This window comes from Bombus pyrosoma, linkage group LG16 (assembly GCF_014825855.1).
Source record: "Bombus pyrosoma isolate SC7728 linkage group LG16, ASM1482585v1, whole genome shotgun sequence".
Taxonomy (NCBI): domain Eukaryota; kingdom Metazoa; phylum Arthropoda; class Insecta; order Hymenoptera; family Apidae; genus Bombus; species Bombus pyrosoma.
This window is the reverse complement of record NC_057785.1, coordinates 6,267,563-6,292,242: the sequence shown is the minus strand read 5'-3', so window position 1 is coordinate 6,292,242 and position 24,680 is coordinate 6,267,563. Positions and strand designations below refer to the sequence as shown.

At 37.6% G+C, this 24,680-nt stretch overlaps 1 protein-coding gene and 1 long non-coding RNA gene across 3 annotated transcripts; both read left to right on the top strand.

Moving 5' to 3' along the window:
* The first annotated feature begins 316 nt into the window (after positions 1-316).
* Positions 317-24,308, top strand: LOC122576777 (homeobox protein ceh-17-like). Its single transcript, XM_043747541.1, has 6 exons — positions 317-374; positions 1,842-2,113; positions 2,616-2,755; positions 2,819-4,278; positions 6,295-6,488; positions 21,932-24,308. The coding sequence occupies exons 4-6, from the start codon at positions 3,924-3,926 to the stop codon at positions 22,325-22,327; spliced, it is 945 nt and encodes a 314-aa protein (XP_043603476.1). The 5' UTR covers positions 317-374; positions 1,842-2,113; positions 2,616-2,755; positions 2,819-3,923; the 3' UTR covers positions 22,328-24,308.
* LOC122576779 lies at positions 20,299-21,913 on the top strand. Of its 2 annotated transcripts, XR_006319893.1 has the most exons (5): positions 20,299-20,567; positions 20,626-20,694; positions 20,818-20,998; positions 21,129-21,374; positions 21,455-21,913. It is a non-coding gene; the product is annotated as an uncharacterized LOC122576779 (long non-coding RNA). The 2 variants fall into 2 exon arrangements; XR_006319892.1 differs by having other exon boundaries at positions 21,129-21,913.
* Positions 24,309-24,680: the final 372 nt, after the last annotated feature.

Genomic DNA, 24,680 nt, shown 5'->3' with positions numbered 1-24,680 from the left:
TTTACCGGAAACAGTGGCGCTGTCTGTCGCATTTAAAATATTTGAATTGTACAAATTAAACTAAATTAAATTTATATCTAATGTAAGCAATAAATTATATTCTCTAAATTACTTATTAAAATTCAATAACATTTTAGGATAATACAGTCAACTACGTGAATTTTAATTATTTCATTCTTAAATTATAATTTTAGTATTCGAAATGTCACCTGGTGGTATATATTTAAAAAATGAGCTGGCAATAAGTACGCATTTCCTGTGTTAGTTGCAACGACGTTTTATGGATAGTGTAGAGCAAAAATATGTAATTTTTAAGATTATGGTGTTTATCATGGATAGAAGACGGAAAAATGTTGATTCATTGAATAAATTTGGTAAGTTCTATTTAATATTCTATTTAATAGTTTCTATTGCGTTGAATAATAAGTTCGTTCGTGAAGTGTACATTTCGAAAAGTGTTACAAAAGTTACAAGATACATAAAACAATTTTTTGATGAAAGATACATTTATAAATAAAATACTTCTTTATTAAATAGATTTTACGTAAAAGTAATAACAATTAATGTAAATAAACTTATCGCTTAACCTAAAATTCAAGTTTGAAGCTGTCCTGCATTTTCGTGTATTAACACATCGCGACATAGAAAATAATTGTAAATGTAATGTGCTGTAAACAGGATTAGCTGATAATAACGTTGCATAAAAGTGGATGACAAACGAATAATTGCAAGCCATTTTAATCAGCTCGCGGTAACATTTTACAGTAAGCTAACGAAAATTGTCACGTTAATAGATTTTATGCTTCGTTATATCAGAAATACCGACACATTTTCTAATAATTACGTTTGAACAATAATATAATGATTATTCGCTAGGTCATGGAAGAATTATCCTAATGTTTTTCTAAATATATGTTCGTAGTAAATATCTAATTACCCCACGACAGTCGTTTCTCGTTACAGTGCTAATGAGATTTTAAAATATTTTATATAATATATACGTAAAATGTTCCTAGAAGTGTTCAAATATTTTCGTGAGCTTAATACTGTAAGTATGAAAACGTGATGCAATTTCTTGCGAAATATTTTTTAAGACCAACAAGTATAAAACGATTTCATTCGTGAAAATGAAAGGTGATAGTGACAGAGCCGCGTGTAAATCGGAAGAAAAATAGTCGGCTATCCCTGGGACGTGAAAATATTAAATTTTATTCCTATGGGTTTTCGAGTCGATGGAACGGAAACGGAGGGGGGTAAAGGGCATCTGAGATCACTAACCAATATTTAATCAACTTTCCAGGAGAATATTATTCTCCCGACAAATCAAGGACATATGTATCAGACCGCTAAGGGGGGTTGACGTTCTCTCACTCTATTGATATAAAAGACGAAACGCCGTTTATGCGAGTGTGCGAGTGTTTACACGCGCACGCATGTTTGCCATGTTCCCATAGACGTAGACACTAAATTTATCTTAGTGACAGTTTTTCAACGGATCCATCAATTCACTTTCCTTTTATTTGTATTTAATTTACATGAATAGGTCGTAGATTTTTTTATATATAATTTTTCGCTTTGAATTACACAAGTTTGTTCGTTATTATGCGATAAAATTAAATTATGTATAAAAGTTATTTGCATCATTGTAAATCTCTGGTAACATTTTCTATCAATCAAATTTACCTCTATTTGAAAAAATATTATCACAGAAATCTAGTTTATAATAATCGACTAAGAAGATAAAGTCGGTATCTTCATAACGCATAAACGTAAACAGATGCAACAGTGCAACAAAAAGATCGTATTATTGTATCTTACACTAACATAATCTCTTATACAAGGTACGTGCAGGTTCGAGTTTCTATTGGAGCAGCATGGAGAAGTTGTGGGAAGGTCTACGCCAATGGATGAGTTCGTTCCTGTGTGTTCTCAGTATATACACTATGGACGATTTGGTGTTGCACGACGTACTACGTTCGCGTACCCTGGAAGAGAATTCCCCTGAGACGAGACACGGGGAAGAGGGTCGCGCACCAGGACTGCTCTCATCGTGGCCCTTTCGTGAGAACAAGTGCGAAACAAGTGTCGCACAGGTTCCTACCACCTATCTAAGGTCGGTCCCGTGTCATGTTTAGTCATGTAATTTCTCTATCTGCAGATAAATCATATTTCATGCTCTCTAGTCCCTTGGCCTTTATGTATACGATATTTGATGTTTCTACTGCTTTATGTAAATGGTTAAGAGATGTAAAAGCATGGTAATTCCATAGGAATATTATCGTGAATTTCGTTTATCAACAGTATTACTATGTCATTGTCTAATAATCGTTTAATGGGTCCAAGCACAATGAAAGATTATTTGTGTTTTGTACTGCTTAAAATAGTAATTTTATTTACAGCCCATTATTTAAGAATTTTATTCCTCAAGTTCAAAATCTATGTTTTACAGTTATCTTATGTTTTTGAAATAACTATTTGTATTTGGATTTTATTTGTAGCTCATTTGAGAAATTACAACTTTTCAATTTCTATGGTTTTTCAAATAATTATTACATTTCAGTTTCATTTACAGCTACATATTTTTAAACTGATTCTTTCTTAAAATTTATTTACAGCTGCATTCAAAAATATTTCACAATAGATCTACAAAACTGAACGTACAAAATCTGTTTCAAGCAGCCCTATCTTCATTGTAGCCACCAAAAAGCTGTAATTAAGAAACGACTCAAGCTCAGTCTACTCACCCCTCACCAAGGTAATCCATCATGCTCAATTCATGTAAAGACTAACGATGCCTAACATCAGCACTATCATCCAGGAAGCGAGGCACTCATTGTACCAAGGCAGCCGCAGAAGGAGCCAGGCGTAAACATACGTAGGATGGCTGAAGAGAAGCGTGGCTCTGGTGTCCAGCGGAAACGGCCTGCTCCGGAATCGATCGTAAAATCGAGACCAGGGGAGAGGGCTGGCATCATCGAATGATAGCGTTCATTCGGGCTGATGGCTGTTAGGGAGAGGTCGCCCGACGAACCGGGGGTGGCACACCGACGGGGATGAACACAGAGATTCGGAGGGCGGCGACTGTTCTCTCATCTAGCCGAGGGGTGGCACCGTGGATCGACGAATCAGCGCCCAGAGAACGTCAGACAGTGACCAAACCCGTTTCTCCGTAACCGACCGGCGGCCACACCCCCGGCGTGCACCCTCTCCGTCGGTTATTGAATTAAGCTTATCATTTGATTTTGAGGAGACCCACCAGTCGGTCGTCTCGGGCTCTCTTAAGCGGGCCGAAAAACTTCTTTCTATCCGCGGCTATAATCGCAATAATTTGATATCGCTGATCCGATTACGCGTCATAAGCTGCTATCGAGCAACCGGCTGCCGCCCGCGTCCCTTAGCTCTTGTCCGCGATCAGAGAGAATTACGTGACGCTGCTACCGTTACTTGTACACCCTGGCCTGCTGATTAACCGAGATTTCCACGACGGAAGAAACACGCCGCTGCTAGGGCCAAAAGCAACGCCGCGGCTAAGGCCCGGCTGGGGCCCTCAGTTTCTTTTCTTGCGACACTCTCGTCTTCTTTTTAATCCTGTCTACGCTCAGATCCCTCGAATCTGCATGCTGCAGTGAATGGAAGAGCCAGCTGATCCTATTTAAAGTCGTGGAACTATCAGGATCAAATCAGCCAACGACCCGGTGTGCTACTAAGATCAGCCAGGATCTACCAACAATCAGAAGGATTCAGTTTTATGGGATTCTGATTGAGTGAAGAGTCAAGATGAGGAAGAGATAAGAGGATTCGATGAACTGTCCAGGTGTTCCGCGCTCAGTGCCCTCGTCTATTCGCCTTTGACAAAGTCAGACACGCCTGTGGCGAAGGAACTCTGCACTTTTGTCTTGGAATTTCGGTGCTTCGAGTGAACCATGGATTATTCGTACTTGAACCAGGCGGCTGCCGCTGCGGCCGCCGGTTTCGAGGCTTCTAGCTGTGCTCTGGCTGCCAGTGAAATGCAATGTGGATACGGGGACTTGAGTTCTTGCTCACAGATGAGCCAAGCTGCTTATCGTTACACGGCTGCGAGGGCTGCTGGCTATCCAGGCAACGCGGGAACTACGAGTACAGGAAGCACCACGCCGCTGGGGGCCCATCATACCACCCACTCTCATGCCCACGCGCACCACGGGGCCCATGCAACCCCCTGCTCGGTAATGGCCGCCAGATCTCAAGAGGTCCACAGACACGCCGCCTCGATCTTCCCGTCGGCCATTAATCTACAGAGTGAGTGCTTTTATCTGTTCTTTTGGGAAGAGGGAAATAGATTGTGATGAGCTTTTTCTGGACGAGAAATGTGCTTTTCTATTTTACTTTTGTCCTACATTATATTTTATGACTCTACGATGATTCTATTTTGTATTATATTTTATAATTTTATAATCATTTTAATTCAGTTCTTGTTTTAATACGTCAGAGATTGTTTAGGATTTTGGTAGCTTTTATTTTAACATAATTTAGTTAGTACTTGAAGAGGTCGTTGTATCGTAGAATATTTCTAAGATTGTTTAAGCGACAAGGTATATTTGTTTGTAAATTTCTTCAAAAAGGAGAATTTGATTTGACAGTGGTCTCTCTCTTCTGTAATTCTATAATAATTCTGTTCCATAAATCTATATTTGTTTTGTGACACTGTCTTCCATATTCCTCCACCAATATTCTTTAATTCTGTAACCCAGCTTGTATTATCCACTAGAAAAATTAACCAAATTCATTGTTCATAGGCAATTTCCTTTTTCCATAGATGGTACAATTTCTCTTTCACTGTCTGAAAGATATCATAATAAAACTTCACAGTGAGTTTATGTACTTCACTTTTATCCGATCTCTTTAGTAGGAAGATAAAAAGTTAACATTGCTGTTTATTCAGAGATTTAAAACCCTCGTCGCTATCTTTATAAATAGTATCTTCTTGTTTATCTCTACACAATTTCTTACTTACACAATTTCCAATAAATATATTTTAGGACGTAACCATGAAACACTAGATCCGGAAAATTCCAAAGCACCAAAGTCCGTATTAATTGTAAATAAATGCTGCAGAGAGAATCTAACAAAATTCTCTCTTCGATCCAGCAAACTCCCATTCCTCGAGGACAAGCGAACAAATCAAACACGCTACGTCGTTAAAACGATAGAATTTACAAAGGAACAATCAATTAGAGGTGCAGGAAGGCAGCTCTGAAAGGCGCAGGCGGGGCGAAGAAGACGGTCTTTCCCGCAGAAAAAAAGAAGAGGGTGGTCCTTCTTTTCTCAAGGGAAAGTTGCCATGGCATGGTCTCCATGCTCGAACCTACCACTGTGGTATTTCCTCTGGAAACGACGACAAGATGGCACTGAAAATCAATGGATGTGTCTCGTCCCCTCTTTCCCTCTCTTTCGTATTCTTGCTTCTCTTTCTTCGTCTCTCCCTCATTTACCGGTTCGTTCATCTGGTACCAGCTCTGCACTGTCTCATCCCACGTTTCCTTCACCCCTGGCTCACTCTTTCTCGCCCTCTCCCTCTTCAGTCACTCATTGCTATGGTTACGTTGCTCGCTATCCCAGCCATCCTCACCTATATTCTATAATCTATAAGCTACCTCGTGCTCACAGACACAGAGCTCTTCGTGCAAACGTTGCACCTTGGACCAAGTAATTCGACCACACTGATTTTCTTCATATTTTATCAGCCTCGCCAATGTGTGGCTGATTTAGAGGAACTCTGGAAGTTCTGTCTCTGACTACTGATTAAGAGAAAGTTGGGATAAGTTGATTTAGAGAGTTGGTGCAGTAGGTGAAAGTTTTATGCTAATGTAAGTTCGTCTTAGCAAGGATTGATCAATTCTTTTCCTAGATTTTACGAACCATGGATTTTGTTCTCAGATTTTGGAAACTTTTTAAAGAGGTTCATGAGGTTTTGGTTAATATTTTGTGGATTTTTTGATGCATGGGTTTAGTTGTAGAAACAAAGGACAGAAGGTAGTTGGAAAAGTATACCAAGAAATAACTCTGAAAATTGAAAATTCGGTAATTGCTCTGTTTGCAGTTAGAATTATGAATCGTGGATTTGGTTAAAGATTTTAGAAATGTATGTACAAAAGGTACATAGCTAAATTGCAGATTGTGTAACAACCGTAGCGTTTGCGACTAGAATTAAAGAATATTAAATTGAATTCTTGCTCTGAACAATTTCGTAACACTGTTTTAATAAGATACAAATCATTTTCACTGATTCAAATATCTTTCTTTTCTTATTTTCAGGTGGATTAGGATATAAGGCTTACTCAGGACACGATGGTTTAGCAGAGAAGAGAAAACAACGTCGGATACGAACGACGTTTACATCGGCTCAGCTTAAAGAATTGGAGCGTGCCTTCCAGGAGACCCACTATCCGGATATCTACACTAGAGAAGAAATTGCCATGAAGATCGACCTGACGGAAGCTAGAGTCCAAGTAAGTGGTGTTTTAACTCAAAGAAAGAGGATAGTGAAACCTACAATGAACTGGTCAGCTCCATTTTCTGTAAACTCAAATATCTACAAATTCTATCTTTTAATATCCAAGAAACAGGTGATTTATTTCTACAAATTTGTTCATTATAAAACTAGCACAAATAATAATAAATTTCCAGATGCCTTTGCGAAATTAATATTTCTAACATCATTATTTTCTTATATTTCACGATTTATAACGTTGATCAGTGTAGCTTCTGAATGACTCAATGTTGTACAATTCACTATCATTTTCTTTTACTCTCATGTGTATAATAGTCATAGCTCTAATTGCTGTTTGAATTTGTGTGCTTCCCCTTTCTTATGATTGCAAATCGCGTTTTGAAATACAATTATATTTGAACACAACGGAACTCGACTAGTTAATAATGGTAAAATTATACTAATTATACTACCCTTGCGAAAAGTATATCTTGGAATTATTGTATTTCAAGCATATATTGCTAGTCACTTAACTTAGTGGCTGTAGCCAATAGGATTATAAAAATCTTATATATTACATTATTATCCTAAAGAAATCCTCAAGAAAGATTTTCTCGTATAACTTTTAAAACTTTAATGGAAAATACAATTAACCCAGCAACTGTCGCAATAATAAAATTGATACTATTCTTTAAAACAAGTGTAAAAACTCTAACGAATTTGACGATTTTCCTCAAAAGAGCGTTCCACTCTGATTGCAAAGATCCCAATCAAGAAAAACTGGAAGAAATAAGCTGGACAATAGATTATTCTTTCGTTGACTTTTACCTGGAGGTCCTCCCTCTGGCATCACCTAAAATGAAGCGCCGGAAACGGAGGGACAAGGGCGATGGTGGAACCCGGACGCTACATAATTGCATTACAAGCCCCATTTTCGTTTTCACGGTTACCTGCAAGTTGCTGCTTGATGGATTATACCTTCTAATGCATGTGACGGATTAACTTGAACTTCTTGCACACTGAAGATTCTGGAGGGAGATCCTCGTGTCTTCCCATGACGCACAATCGAACACGCGTTATTTATAATCAAATTAATGTGTTTTGCTTTTTCGGCGGCTCTCGCCAGCTCTTATGGATAAACCTTTTAATCTCAAATGCGTCGATATCCATTCTCTTCGCTTTTCTTACGTTTTCCTTTTTGGATTTTTAATCATAGATTTTAACGGTGCTCGCCTTCTTTGTTAGTTCTGTATTATTTAGATATAGCGGCACATATGAGGCATTAAGATAGAAACAGCTAAGCCACATTTTTTCTGTGAATGTAGGTTTATAGATTGAGTGAGGATTTTTATGCAAACTGATACTTTTATGAACGCATCTAAAGAAATGGACATTTGTATTGTTCTGTTTAACATTATAACGAATACTCTGCCTCGAATATTTTATGATAAATTTGTATTTATTCTCTTCATTTTTGGCTTTTAATTGCCATAAAGGAAGAGTATGTTCGCACAAGTTTACCTACAAGAAGGGAAACTGATCGAGAAGTAATGTAAATTACAATGACCTCTCGTTGTCGAATACTTGGATAATTAATTGCTCAGCAATAGATGAAAATTAAATAATCGTCGTAACGCGATACGAGATTTATTTTCAATTATTTCAATTATTATCCGATATGTGATGTGCTCACGAATGGAATTTCCTCATGTGACATAGGAAACATTGTAATCTGAGATATTCATAATCTTGAAAGAATTCATAGATAGCGTTTCGCATTTGTACACTAAATTGTACAACTGCTGTTTCTTAAATCTATGTACCAGACAATACAATTTGTATAACAAAAATGTCAGAATATTAATAGTATTCCATGTTTCTTATTAATATTCATTGGCATTCGTGTGGGTTGTATTACATTTAATTACGTTTTTCTATGTTATATACATTCTATGCATCTTTGAATTCTGTGCCTGAATTCTTAAATTTCTCATAAATATTCATTTTTCCCAAATTGGGCCCAAACAACATCCATTGTACTATTTGCTACGAATTGCTCAGCTTATTGAGTATTGATGTTAGTAACGATTGGTGATGAATTTGGAAATTGGATAACATTCATACACTGTTATCACAAATCTACCAAAGTGTCAGGAAAGTTACAAAGCAGAATTATTACAACATTTAATAGGTGAAACAAATTCCAGCTCAGCTTCTGTTCCTCTAATTGACCTGATAGTAACATGAATTTGATCCTCGATTCTATCTAACAAAATTCGCACTTTCAGTAAAATTTGATGCAAGGTGAATGAATTCTATCTGAATGACTATTCACACCTATATACTTTTACATCACAAATAACTGTATTTCTCGTATTATCCCATTTACTCACCCCTTCTAACATCAATCAATCTCACCCTCATAATTTTTAATCTTCAGTGTCTGCCTGAAGGAAAAGAGGATTATTTCAGTAATTTTCATCCTGGAGATTGATGAATCCAAAGTGTATGACTCTTTCGTCTATTTTCTTACTTTCTATTTCTCAATTAAACTTCATGAATAAAAGGATACCTTTGATGATGTCTCTACATTTTAGGCAGATGTCTGGTCTCGTTCCAAGAATAGATGGTCTTCCATAGACGAGGATTGTGTGAAGAATCAACGTCTTCCTTAATCTTGATCCTTCTATAATAATGATAATCATGCTTGCCAATCACAGAGGCTGCACGTTAGCGAGCTGGGAAAATGGTAGTCATAGTGTGCTATAGTACGCCGAACTCTTGCGTCGGATTAAATTTATCACATCGTCCAAGTGACGGGGATTGCTCGTGCGACGATCATGACGACAATGTGAATGAAACTGCGATATAACTTGTTAAACAGAATTATTATAATTGAACGTTGGTATAATCGTAGTGAAGAAGCTAATTTACAGGGGCAGGTGAAAGTTTCCGGATAAATAGATTTGTTGGTTTCTGTTAGAAAAGTAAAACTTTGACATTTTTGTTGCCGAGCTCTTCGCTATTAGTTGTCTTTCGTTATGCACAAATTTCTGTGAATCGTTTCTATGAATAAGAAGGAATTATAGCAATGGAAAATTATATCAAATCAATTGCGAAAGAAGAGCGCAATAGGCGATAAAAGGAACATTTTCTTGTAAATATAAATAATAATATGTAATAAACATGTATAGTAGATTTCATTTTATTGACACTAGAACTACTGATGACTGGAGCGTAAAGCTTGTAAAAATTACAGTCACTTTGATCACTTGATCCAGATCAATGCTATTAATGTACCATTGCTTCAATATCAATAACAGAGTTTTGTATGTACATTACATGTATCCGTGGGATTACAGAAAAGTTTGAGAAAAGAAATCGTTTGCTCTAAAATACAGTAGCAAAGCATAGTTTCAAATATAAAAAACGTGTATACGTTTATCAATTAATTTGATAGAAAATTAATTCACTGATAAATAGCTACTACGAATAATAAATATGCAATATGTATAAATAATAAATCCAACGTTTTCAAAGTTCCACTATCAAGGAATAATTTATTGATTTAATAAATGTTTCTTTTATTGTCCTCTGTTCTGTATTTGATTGATGTGTAATTCTGAAAGCCACGATGTACCGTGGCTAGTGTAATATTTTAAGAGCGAAAATTGCAGTTGCGCCAACAAGTTTAATGTCATAAAATCTGTATTTTGCCTAATTGCGAAACAGGCTGTTCACTTTTGACACTTATTGCCAGCCGGTAAATTCAGTTAGCTAGGAGCTTTATTGCTGCTAACACTAATCACCGATGTCCCAGAAACATATTCTGAAAACGTTCAGAAATTGCATTATCAGGGAAAATGTAATCTCGTCGATGGCAACGGTGCAAAAATATATTGGAAACAAACGAGCTTAGGTGCTTCGGATTACGATATCATCCGCGACAGTTGTTTGTGACGTAAATGTCATGAGTCCTCTAACTATAGTTATTAATAATTGATCCTCTAACGATAGTATTAATAACTAAAAACATAAATTATTCTATTATTAATAAGCAGCTTAGAATATGTTCATCTATCCATTATGAAAGTAGAATTCCCAATTTGATAATCCTATAATTTCTATTCTATTATTTCGCTGATATTAATAACGAAAAATTAATTATTCTATCATTAACAATGAAGACACTCTAATCTATTTATCGTGCAAATAGAATTTCTAATTTTGTCATTGTACTATTTTTCAATCGTAACGGAATCAAAGCAATGAATTTTTCCATTAATGAAATTTCTAATTTTGTTTTAACTTCTTCTAACTTCCATACTTTTCTATATAATTTCATCGCTTTATAAAATTACGTTATTGAAGAATAACAAATTATTTTTGCATTTCTATTAATTACATAGAGAATATGAGAAATCAATGGTACAAGGAATTATAATTGTCTAGCAGCAACCGAACGTTCCGCTTAGCTCATCTGGAAACCGTAAACGTGAATGTACTACGCACGCATGATAATTAAGCACGAAGTTGCTATCAATTTTCTATTAGTTTGCGGCATCACGGGCCGACCGCCATTTCTAGAGAGGTTTTCCCTGACGTAGGGTAGTCAGTTCGAATCTTCCCTAATTCCTTAGCCTAAGGTCCACCCTTAAGACATCTGGGAAATTTATCGATTTACATCACAGATTCTCGTTCATTTTATTGTAAGATATTTTACCAATATTCACCTGCAATTACGTACAATCGTCAAATTATCTTTCAGATGTTTTCCTCGTTCTTTGTAGATCGTTTGAGCAACTTCATATTTTGTACTCTTTGCAACGTCTGTCGTTTGATTAATTCTGAATTAACAGTGTAATTTCATTAAAATTTAAAAGAAGGAGAAACATGATGAAGAAGAGGGAAAGATGAAAAATGAATAGAGCTAAAAACAATAAGAAGAAAGGGATCTGCAGTTCTCTTAAAAACAAGTTACCTTAAAATGGAATGCAAAACAAGATTTCCAAGTAACAGATTAAAAATTCAATCACTTTATGATTGGCTCTGTTCATCCAAGGACCAGGGCATCTCCATCGTTCCCCATAAATCAACATCTTGGCTGAGGAGCTGATCCGCTCAATTCGCCAGCATTATGTATGCTCGCAGGTTGTCTGGAACGTTAATGGAGTTGTAATTCATACGGAATGACATGTGACTCAGAACAGTGAAACGTGTCGCCACGCGACATTCTGCCACCCCTGTCCATGGTGTCATCAATGGGATGTAGCACAGAATAGAAGCTACCAGAGGGTGAACAGGCTGGTGTTGCTCTGCTGGACCAACAACCGTTGCTCTTACCAGCTCCTGAGGGTCTACATTCAATTGAACAAAGTGGAACGATCTAGCCAGCTCGATTAATTCCATGGTGGAATCATTTTCCATCGCTTGAAACTTGTAAGGTTTGGTGGAATATGGAGATCGGTTGGTTTTGTTGAAGTTGGAGCAATTGTAACACCTGTAACAGAAGTTGCAAGCTTGGATCTTTTGTTCAGAATGCTACATTAATTTATTGATTGAAATCAGAAAAGAATTGTAGGGCTTGCGTTAACAACTTTGAATTCTCTGCTTTGAATACTATATTCACTTGTTCATGGGAGAATTTAGAAAAGAAAATTCCTAAAATTTATGTAATACAGTATAATATAAGAAACTTCTCTTTTAAAACTATCACAACAATCATGATAGTCTGTTACCTTAGATTTTATGCCCTGGGTATTACAATAATTATTTGTGATATGAGATCAGAAGATTTTACAAAGGAGAATTGTTGTGTTGGGAAACTATGGAAATTGAATTAAGATGATAGGATATTAATAAAGTAATATTAAAATAATACATAATAGATATCTGAAAGCAGTACATTTTTACATTATGGAACACTATGGAGGCATTTAGAGGAAATCTCCCTTCTAAATATAATTCTGACATGTTATCATCAGGTTTATACATTCCAATAAAATCCAAATTTTGATGAAATTTTACTTCCACGAAATAACAAGTTTTCAGGTGTTATCAAAAGCAATGGCAGAGATATAACAAAGGAATACAAAGGGAACTAGAGGAGAATCGAGTAATTTAGAGATAGACAGCCTTGGGAGAGTCCTGGAAAATCAACATGAATTTCTTTTCCCCGGTGGGACACAGTCGAGCACCGTCACGGGAAGTTGGAGGGTGATCGGGGAGCAGTCTCTGACGAAGGGTCTTCGCCGGTAAGAAGAGGCAGTGTACTCAAAAAAGAGGAGAAAAACACACTTGGAAAAAGTCGAAGCAGAGAAGAAATACAAAGATGTATTCCACTAAAACACAGACATAGAAGAAAAATAAAGGCGTCCTCCTTTGGGAACAATAAATATCGTCATCTTCCATCTATATTAATTAGATGTTAGTATTTTGTAACATGATAAAACTAATTACAGTATAAAATGATAGAATATACAAAATAGAATGAGAAGATAATTTATGAATGAAATATTCATGACTAAAATGAGAAAAGATATACATAGTGTAACAATCAATGGTATTAATAATTCTACTGTTAACAATCCTCTTCTGATAATAGAGAAAACACAGCTAATGATTTTGTCTATGCTATATAGGAAAAAGGTCCATTAACGATATTCTAAAGCAACAGAAAATAGCAAAATACAGTTTGCAGCCAAAAGGAGAAAGCTAGGAGGAGAGGCAGAAAAACATATCCGGCATAGAAGGATGAATGATAAATGAACAGGGAAGATGTAGAAAGATCAAAAAGCAACGAGGAGATAGACAATAACGCTTCCAACGAAAGGATCCTCGTTGGGAAAGAGGCAAGGAAAGAGGAGAGAAGGGGGATCGGTTGGCTCGCTGGCATCGAGGGATGAAATGGGGAAAACATTGGAGCTGGCTCGACTCTGGTAGGCCGAGGGTGGCTGATACACAAGGGGCCCATGGCCGGAGTGTGCCCTGGTAATTGCGAGCTCTATGTAGATCCACTTACGGTGATTAAAAACTGTCCTGCTGGGTATCATCTACGGAGAACGACGTCGACTGTTGCAAACACACCGGTGCACGACGGTATTCGCCGTTTTCCATGGAACTCCTTCGACGCTGGCCTGCGCGTTATCGCGCTGATGGTTCAGATTAAGCTGGGTAATTGGTGTTAAGAATAGTCTGGGTGCGGAATACAGGGACTGGTATTTAGTTGCCAGTTGGAGAACCGTCAAGGAGGTGCTAGAGGAATTTAGTTAATGCGAATATATGTGGGTGGCATGGGAACTTTTATTTTTGTTCGAATTACAGAGTGAAGTTTTCTTCCTTATTTCTTACTGCGAGGACAGGTCAGAGTATTTGGAAGAAGAATTAATTGGTCGAGAGGTATTCCGAGGAAGTTATCTTGAGTTAGAGTGAGGATTTTTGGTATGACGCTTCCATAGCAGCTATTTGCAATTAAAAATTGGTAAGTGTTATTATTTCTTCTGTATTAGATGTCAGGATATTTGAGAAACGGATAAGATGGTAAGGACATCAAAAAGGAGATTCTAATAAAAAAGACTAGTAAAGAGCATCAAGAGAGATTGTAATAATTTCAAAGGAAACGTGCAAGGGTATCAAGGAACAATCAAGAAGAAAACTCCAGCAGTGAAAAAAGCAGTTTGGGGAGAACAAGAAACGGATTCCGCTCCGTGTAAAAGAGAACTTGAAAGTCAAAAGGAAAGATAAAAGAGAATTGCTGCGATGAAAAATAGCAGTGCAAGATACTGTAAAGAAATTCCAACAATAAGAAAGTACAGAAACTTTAAGAAGACGTTTGTAGTCTACATATATAGGAATAGGAAAGAACCAGGACGCACAAGCTTTAACAAAAAGGAACTCACAAAGACAATAGAAGGAAAACTCGATAATTGAATGAAACGATAATAAAAAAGAAAATTCCAATAATAAAAAATCTCACAGAGACAGTAGCTAGGAACTGAAGCACAATTACAGACGGGATACGATCCTGACCAAGATTTCTGGAATTCTACTGTTCTCATACGTGAATCAACTATCAATTGCATTACTTAATCGATCTTACAATACTCCTCATATCCAAGTTACTATGACTAGAGTCGAAAATACTGTTTCGCTTGGCTTAAGTAGTGGAACACAGCAGTGACAGCGAACCGTGACGGTTGTGGTCAGACACGAAAGTGGATACGCAGTTAATGAGATCTGTCTATAGCGATTTATTCATCAAGCCGGATGGCATCGGCCTGTCCGATGCATCTCTTAATCAAGATTTTGTCTCTGCAGAGCCATGCGTTTCCGTCCCGAACTTATTTGGTTAATTGAAGAAGGTAATTTCTGACGGCTGAGAGTGTAGCAATCACCATCAACTGCAATTCTATTATCGAACGTCTGATTTAGTACCCTTAACGAATCCTTAACCGCTCTGGCTTTATTACTTAATCTTTAGACGAGCAAAATTGGAATTAATTTTATATTAATAAATTAATAAAGGAAGATCAATAAAGGAGTCACGGTAAAAGAAATTGTTTCCTATTCAAGCATAGATAAATATCGTTATTGTACGAATATTTAGATATCAATCGTATTAATCTATTTTGTAAGATCTATTATCGATATTTCTAAAATTTAAGATTCTAGTTTGAGTTTCTGAATACAATTTTGCTCCACGACAATTCTATTTGTCGTTTGTTTAAGAAGGATAAAGACAAAGACAGTATTCCTAGAGTCCAATGATCTCCCAAAGCTTAGAACTAAAACGTTCAGTTATTAAATAAACTTTCAAGTTGATTGGATACTACATTTACTTTGTAACACGCCAGATAAAATTTTGCTTCGTCTTGCGGTAATTCTATTTGCCAATTTCATTTAGTAAGATTAACAGAGAATGTCTAATGATCTTTCGAAGCTTGAAATTAAAAAGTTGCATGTTCTAATTTTTTATTGATCATCGATTAAATATAGAAATTCCGCTACTTTCGCAATTTCTAGGTGAAATATTGCTTCTCTGCATAACAAATCTATCTCTCCATCTGTTAATAAAAAAAAAAAAAGATAAGAATAAGAAACAGCAGATAGTAATCTGCTTCCAAAGCTTAGGTTTAAACGATCGTATGTTCGAATTACTTCATTTGTATTATCCAATGGAACGTGAAAATTGCGCGTTTTCTGATTTATCGCCAAAGCGGAAGTGATCAAGCGTAACAGTGATTTCTCCTGACTTCCTGCCGTCGTGATATTGATAGCACCGCTTCGGATATATCCTTATAACTCGCTTAATGTGACGCATCGAGAGAATCTTGGACGTGCCGTGAATTTTTCACGAGCTTCAACATCCTCCGGTATGAAAAGCGAATCCTTTGGTCTGATCGGGCGTCACATCTTTCACTTTCAACGTCCGCGTGACGAGATCTTAAATATTCATCGAATGACGGTCAAAATTGAAATTAACATGAAAATCAAATAAGCAAAAATTACGTTATAGGCGGATGGGAAATGGTGAATTTGAAATCTGAGAGACGCGTTTCCGGCCGTTGCGCATGATCCTTTCTCGTTGCTTTCCTACGTAAACGAACGAAGTTCTAGGTAGCTTGTTCTTTTTTCTAATCTTGTTATCGTACTTTTCTAACTTTCACTTCGCTTCTTGCACAAATTCTTAGCAGTGTCGAGCAAGTTCTTTAAAATTCGAAAGATTTCCAAACTCCTACTGTTCCCGCCGAAACCTTACCATCCGTCGGCAATTTCTCGCGTTTCAGCATTTTAATATTTATTTTGAGGTTACTTCGTCTGCTAATTCGATTACTTCCATATTCCTGAGATTTTCTTTTCCTAAAGTTGTATTTATAGTTACGTTGGTTTATAGATAGGTTTGTGAAACTTTATATTTTTTAATTATTTCATAGTAATCTGAATCTTCTCAAAACAGGTGAAAAGATTCTGGGATACTTATCAGTGTCTCTACTTACATTTTTGTTATGCCACGTTTTTACAAGACTGAAAGAAAGGATCATAGACCAGATAACAAGACGTAGATGGTACAAAGCGACGTCAAATTTTTGATCTGTCGTATATCTGTCTCAATGGTTCGATAAAATATTCTTTACTCGTCTCACGACATCCCACCACGCTGCCACGTCTTTCAATCCTGAAATATTCTTGTTTTCCGGTTAGGATCTCCGTCGGTAAGTTGGGATCAGCCCCTCAGGGCGGTAACCGGGCAAAATCCTTTGCTAACCTATCCAGAAGGACGAAATCACTACGACTCACAATCGTTAGGGTTAATCTAACGAACAAATACACCGCAAACTTGTTTCTATCGACGCAGAATCCCTAATGGTCCGTCCATAAACTTCCACCCTCTCTCTATCAAACTGTTTACGCTTGCTTTCGAAATATCTGTCCTCCTTTCCGCTTAAATTACAAGATTCAAACGTATTCATATTTCAGTTGAAAAGGACGTGCTATTTGGAAGAAGAAGATCGAATAGAGCGTAGATCTAATGACTCTCTGTTTGTGACTGCGATGACCTCGAATACTTTGGATATTCCAGTTGCTGCCAGAACTTCTAACTTCGTCGTTTTCTAGGTCTTCGTTTAATCGGTGAATTTAATTGCATTTATTTTTATGGATAAAATCGTTTTTCTTTTTAGTTAGTTTTTTTTTTTTTTAATCTATAAATTTTACTCTCTTCATCATCGTTCAATCGGTGAATTCAATTTCATTTATTTTTCTAGGTAAGATCATTTGTGGTTTGGTCGTCTTCTCTTGCTTGGAATCTATTTGGTTGAAGTAACCTTCGTAGTAGACTGATTAAATTATAGTAAGGAATATTGCAGAGATATAGTAATTTTCATTAGCGCTACGAGTCGAAGTTCTAATAACCGAGGAAAGTTGCCTCGACGGATCCGTCGCTACTCCTTATCGTATAGACATTACTTTCACTGCCACCGTCTATTTCTCCATTATTTTTTTATAGCTTACAATCAACAACAACCTCCAACAACAATTTTTTAATTCGTCCGTTTTAATGCTTTCGTCGATTCCATTTTTCCTTTAATTCTCTCTGAAATCTATCAAAATACCTGTTACAGGTTCTTCAAAATCCTTAATTCAGGATTCAGAGGTCCTGGAACACGCGAGAATTCATATCCTTAGGAAATTAGTGATAGAAATGTAGAGGGTTGATCATACGAGGAAGAAGAAAATTTCCAAGGAAATATTTTTCAATGAGATCGTCATCTTACGTTTTATTATAATCGCCAAGATGAGGAATGTCATAAATCCGAATGAAAATCCCCTGCCATTGTTATTCTCTCGCTCTGTCGAAGGTTTAAATTAAACGGAGGATCACTGGCAATTTTTAATAGCCGTTTAATAAATGAACAGAATCTTTCAACTGCTTTAACCTTACCAGGACAGTGGCATGAAAAATAGCATTAATATTCGACGAGATTTCCAAGTTCTCGTTAGTTCTGAGGTATTTTTGGTTGGGAGAGACACGGATGGTTCAACGAATGTAACGTCGCTGCTGACTGTAGCCTGATGAAATTACGTCACCGTCGGGCAAAAACTATGTGACACACGCAGAAAGCCGCGGGTACGTGCCAGTGACAACACTAATAATTCGTATTTGGCCACCGACCAAACCCCGAAGAGACCGTAGAGCATGTGTGCCGTTGTTTGCCGAACGGACGACGACGACAGCGTGAATTAGGGAGACTACGTGCCGGCGTTAATGTTAAATAAATACGGTACGCCTAAATAAAATGCAACGAGCCGCACCGACAGATGTCCACCTCGTTTTGGATAAATATTTAAGCCTCGCTTTACGCGCCCCGTTGTCTCTGCCTCGCTGCTTTCCTCTACTGTCAAACAGCCCTCGCTTGTCTTTGCAAATTTTTCTCTCAGCCGTTTCGGCTACCTTCATTTCTTCAAGTTTTCGCCACAGACTTCTGCGACTGGCTGGCAGATACTCCGTTGAATTTCACGCAAATGTCTCAAATATCTGTTTACATGCTCGATATTTGAAATCTTGTTACGTAGGAATTATAAAAGCAACGTGAAGCTGTGTAAAAGAGCGAAAGGATATCACAGGGATTCAGCGAGGATAAGAAGGATCAATGGTGTAAACCTAAAGAAATCGCAATTGCTACTGTCTGTTTAATTTCCCTGGGAAATCCGTGAGAAAACCTTGCGAAATCTAAAGCTGACCTCGCTATCGACTGCCAGGGATTCGTAAAATCATCCTCTGGTTCATCGCTATAAGAATTCTAATAATCATAATATCAGAAGTGAGAAGACGAAGGACGAATAACGTTAACCCCAAGAACCTCAAAATTTCCATTCTTTACGCAATCTGTTCCAAAAAATGCCCATTCTTTACTTTCCAAAAAATTCCAAATGACAGTCTCCTTAATTCCAGAAGCCTGCAAAATCCAAGCCTAACGCTGCTGTGTGTCAAATAGGGATCATGAAATCATCATTCGGTTAATCGAACAGTGGAAGGTCTGCAACACGCTCCACGTTCTTCTCAAAGTTTACACGAATTTCTGGAACGGAGAAAGCGCGGCTGTTGAGCAGAAGCAGTAGCAGCCAACAGCAGCAGCAGCAGCAGCAGCAGCTGATAAAATCCAATAGCAGTGTTTGCCGTCCGGAAAGGGCAATCACGTTCATCATGGTGTTCCGCGCCCCTGACTCTCTGAATCCACCCCTTTCCCCCTCTTTCCCGGCTTCTACCACTCAGCCTGCTCCTACAACGCAGCCGCACCTGGAAAATCTAGGGGTGGGATCCACGTGCGCTCATGCCGAGGAACGAACGAAAGGGGATACAGAGAGAGAGAGAGGGAGAGGGAGAGAGAGAGAGAGAGAGAGAGAAAGAGAGAGAAGATGAAGAGAGACGAACGATGGCGGGAAGAGGGAGGGCAGCTTTACTGGTCAGATAAACGGTAAAGCAAATAAATCCGCTACTTTAACATGCAGGTCACCGCCGCTTTCCGTTTATTTTATTCGTTAAATATTTCATTTGGCCAACTAGAGCCAATTACGAGCGCTGCTGCCTGCGCCGACGTTTCGCTCTGACGAGCTGGACACGGACATGACGCGCTTTTACGCCATCCAATCCCCTCTTTCTCTTTGTCTCCGTGAATCCATAGACGTTTTTGGTCGGTTTTTCATCATCGTACATGGTCGCTGGAATTTTTTCACTCGAAGCGGATATAGTAGCGTAGTAGGCAAATGTGTCGAGTTGCAGAGTTTTCGCTACTATACTGTAGATTTTCTATAGTAAAAGAAAACGATGCGTGCAACGATGAAATGGAAATGATACGTCAATTAGATAGCGGATTTTGATTCAAAAATTCAGTTTTGTAGAAAATTATTTTATACGTGCGAATTGGAATATTCCGAAGTGCAGTTCAGAACGATAATCTAAACGAACGAAGGAACACGATAATTGAAGAATAGTCAAATACATATCTGATATGTAATTCAAGCAGTTAAAATACTTAGGAGGCGAAACAAATGTTTACGTACATCGGTTCCCTTCCTTCACGTTTCTTCATAAAGATCTGATTACACGTAAGATTAAATTGAAGTGAATATTTACCCTTTGCACTCCTATGTAGAGTGTGATTCGACATCAGTTTTTATCTCGGGAGCTCCTTTGTCGAGTCCCATTCCACATTCTTTCGTGTTCAAATCAATAGATGTCGCACACACGTTATCGACGCTCTTACCGAACTGGCTTATTTACCTAACTTGTATCAGTCTGCTCAGAGTTTGAAAATTGTATATTTGTCACCCTCTAAATATTTACAATGAATTAAAGGAACGAAATAAATAAGGACTTTGACAGTAGCGATAGTAATGACTATGCAAGAAATAGATCCTGAGTATATAGTCGCTAAGCGTTAGGAGCTGCTGATAACGAAATTGAAATAAAATTCGGAGTGCAAAGGGTTAAACGTGTTGGTTTGTTTTCGGAAGAAACGAGTGATATTAAAATCAGTGCAAGTACAAGTACAGAGATAGTGTATGTATGCCGGTCGTAATCGTCGCCCGTTCAATGCTCGTAAGTCGATAACAATTTATTAGGTTAGCAACTAAGTGATTGTGGATTTTGTCATTAGGTGGTATTGCCAACCCAATAACTCTTCAACTCGCTAACTATTCAACTATTCGACTGCCCTAGAGACCACGTTCGTACATTTATATTGACAGGTGTTATTATAAAATGTTCAAAGTTAGAATTCGTATGTAACTCCAGTTGACGATTACCAGTAATGGCAATAATATTTTGTCCGCAATTCGTTTGTCTTTAGACCTTGCAAAACAAAACGACGTTGGTATTGCAAGACGCAATAATATGAGTTTCTGCCGGTTTAAATCTTTCATTGACTCATGTGTCACTACAAAACTAACCCTTTGCACTTGATGGCCTTTTCGGTCGGGCGTAGCAGCAACTCGAGGCGATTTTGCGCGTATGTGACGAGTGTTTTGTAGGTAATATAAAATAATTTTATAGAAAAATTAACTTAAAAAAACATTATATTTTAATAATCTATATATATTTACATCGTCGAACATATCATTTTTTAATATTTTTTCTGTATTTTTTTACGATAATTTATAGAACATCTGCCAAGATGCATCCTTAGCTTGTCGGGACAAGTATTGAAATAATAAGTTGTTTCGTGTCTTTCTCCTGCTTTGTTTCGGTAAGAACACACCTTACAATCCTTTTTTGTTCTTGTTAAAATTACATGGAGCTTTACATTTAATCGAATTCCATCACAATTAGCAGTCGACGTCGAAACTGGATCTCGCGGTTGTCGAATATCTCCTCTCAACTGGTCTACTAAAGTTCTTATAAATCGTGGTTAAGTAAACTTTTGTTCTTTTGTTTTTTTTACAAAATATAAGAATTAATTAAACAAATTTCCAAATCCATTTTTTTAGAGCTTCCAAATTTACGTAACTGTAATATTTCTGCCACCATCGTCGAATGTAAACTAATACCATAGTTTCGGAAGAATTTCAGCAGAAATATTTCATCTGCAGCTTAAAGTGTAACACTTCACACTTCATAACAAACAATATAAAGAGCCAAGGAATCTATTTACGAACCAATACTGCGCTCCCATCAATTGGAGAAGTGGAAATTTAGCATAAACAGGGACTATCGCCTCTCATTCCCCTCTTGAGTTGCCACACGGGACGCCGTGGTCACGGAAAATAACCTCTCGAATGCAAAGGGTTAATATCCTATAGCTATAAGAACTCTTGAAGAGCCACGTTTAATTCCTTCACAATTTAACCGAAAACATTTGTCTCTCCAAAATCAAGTACTCTCGTCAAACCATCCAACGTTCCCTCTCTCATACATTTGTCTCTTATCTAAGAAAAAACTTCAAAATCTGTGTCCTATAATTGCAGGTATGGTTCCAAAATCGACGTGCGAAATTCCGGAAGCAGGAGAGGCTGGCCCAGCAGAAGTCCACGTCCCAAAGCGGCATAGGAGTAGATAGCGGAGCTTCCAGTCCCGTAGGAGGCAACGTGAAGGCAGAAGGTCGTTCTCCAAGAAGTCCAGCGACGCCACCAGGCAGCTCGAACAGCGTGATGTCTACGAACGAGGCGAAACCAATTCCGAATCCGAATCTCGTGAGCGTGAAACACACCAGCGACACGGCTACGGAAGGAAATTCACCCAACACACGAGGAAGTAACAGCGGCGGAGGAACATGGGGTTCCTGTAGCCCCAGGCCCTTCTCTGCAGCGCTACCACCGTATTTATTGGACCCGCTGCCTCTGAAAACCGCGAATCTCTACTAATCGTGGCGATGAAACCGCTCCATCCCGGCGAAATTATGTAAATATAGAAAATATCACACGCCAGAACGAAATACGGATGCTGTTCAGGCTCTTCCGTCGCAAGGTCGTTTTCATTGGTTCGTTGGACGCAGTCAAGCTTTCAAGCTTTCCTCGTCAAGGAAGCAATCGAAGGGAGCAGGAACTTTTTGATTTTGGATCCTTTTGGTGAGATTTACTTTCTGTTAATTCTAGTCTTCTGGAACTTTAAACGGTCAAACAGTGAACTTGGAGGTCTAAATATTGAAACATTTGGAACTGTAGACACCTAAGACTTTGGAATTTGAAGAAGCCAAGTATTTGAAAGTCTAGATATTCGAGAATCTTGTGGAATTGTGAAATTCAGGTATTTAAAATTCTAGAAACTTCAGGGTTTGATATTTTAGCCGCCTAAATATCTGTAGCTTTGGAAAGCCAAACGTTTGGAATTTTCTAGATGCTTGAATACTTGGAACTTCAGATGTTTAATTGTAAATTTTAATGCTCTAGATATCTACATTCTTTTTCTGGATTTCTCTAATGAGAATTGTTTTTAACTATGTTTGATCGTTTACTTTTACAATTTATTTCATTATTTGTCTTCATCGCTGTCTTATTCATTGCTTGTTGTTTTAATTTTTCATTAATTTGGGCAGTTTATTTAGATAAATTGGATTCTTTAATGTTTTTATTCTCTTTTTTTTGTGATTTACAGGAATCTTTCGTTTTTAGACATTTGCTGAGATGCATTGCTAATTACATTTTTTTTTTTTTCATTTCTATTGACCTTTCGTTTTATAATTTCTTTCAGCGGTAACCGTCTGCATTTGTCGCCGATTACTTTAATTTTCCGTAAATCTAGTCTCGTTTAAGTAAATATAACTTTTGAGTCTCTTTTTCCTGGCGTGTATAAAGTGAGATCATGAGAAACGACCTCGATGGAAGATATTTACGATGATTCGAAAAGATTCTCGCTGGAAAACCTAGTGATACCGATATCTAAGTACCGTCCTAAATTCCTCGTTGATTAGTCAGTGAATGGGTAGCATTTATGTGGATAAATCGCACGCAAAGATGTCTAAAAACAAAACCAATCCGGAGCAAGTTTGTGAAGAAAGAAGCCAGCAAAATTTTCCAAAGAATCTGAAAGAAATTTGAAATGTAACTTGAAGCTAGCAAGATAGAGAATTTCATTCGACTATCAAGATGAATGTTTTGACTTTAGACGTCTTGAGAACAACGAGGAAAGACCGTGAACAAAGAGAAGATCTGAACAGCGTTCTCTCCACCACTTTTGTCAAATTAAAAATAAGCGACACGTTATGGAGAATATCGATGTGGCCGGCACTTGTACAGTTGTTGCTATAAATATAGAAGATTAGTGTTTTACACCGTAAACTCATACTTACTGGTCCATCGAACAGGGAGCAAGGATTCTTTTCCCTTCAAGGTGAACAAAGAGAAGAAGAAAACGCATGTTTAAGAAAAGAAAAAAAAAAAAGAAATAAGAGCGAAAGCTAGATTGTAGCTCCACCGACGTGTGTATCATTGGCCATTCAATATACATCCACAAGAATTATACATTAGCGTAATAAGATTTATTAAGGTCCATTCGTAATAAGGTGTATGTTAGTCCGTGTCCCTGACGATACGAGAACCTTTCTGAGTGAAAGCGATCGAGAGAAAGAGTGAGATAGAGTGAAAGGTAGGAGAGAAGAACGAAAGGCAGCCAGTTCCCGAAATGGTCGAAGGAAAACTTATCGCTGTTCGTTTCGCGGGAATTAAATCCTTCGGTCGAAGAGAAACGACTCACGTCCCATGAAGCGCGTTTAATCTTTAAGTACCGCGATAGAGATCGTTAATCGATGGACTACGGATTTTTATGCGAAATTAAATTGCCTGATGTAGCTGGTACTTCGATAAGCGTACCACGATTTTCTTAGATTTTTTGAAAGCCTAAAAGAATTAGACACAGACGTGAATGTTCCAGGTTGCGCATGGAGAATTAATAGATGAAACGAATCTAAATTCCAATTACTTTGATAAAGTCCAGGTCTCACGGTCGAGTTTGTGAAGATAATAAATTCGCATAAAAATCCGTAGCCTGATAACCAACAGCCTGGTGATTTATCAAGCCGAGAGAAAAAAAGGTATTTATTTTACACGAACAACTAGCTAAATGTAATCCACCGATCTCTGTCCGATCTGTGTTCAGGCCTTGTGTCTATCTGCGGCTACTTAAAGATTAATTCATTGATGATTTCCAGCATCCCTAGGAAACGCAAATTCCTACGAGAATCTCGCAGTTGGAGGAACGTGTCGTTACTCTCTCGACGTT

Excerpts from the sequence above, each read along its gene's own strand:
- LOC122576777 (XM_043747541.1), top strand. The coding sequence starts at position 3,924 with ATGGATTATTCGTACTTGAACCAGGCGGCTGCCGCTGCGGCCGCCGGT. Across the intron at positions 4,279-6,294 it reads GTCGGCCATTAATCTACAGA|GTGGATTAGGATATAAGGCT; the intron begins GTGAGTGCTTTT and ends TCTTATTTTCAG. Across the intron at positions 6,489-21,931 it reads TGACGGAAGCTAGAGTCCAA|GTATGGTTCCAAAATCGACG; the intron begins GTAAGTGGTGTT and ends CTATAATTGCAG.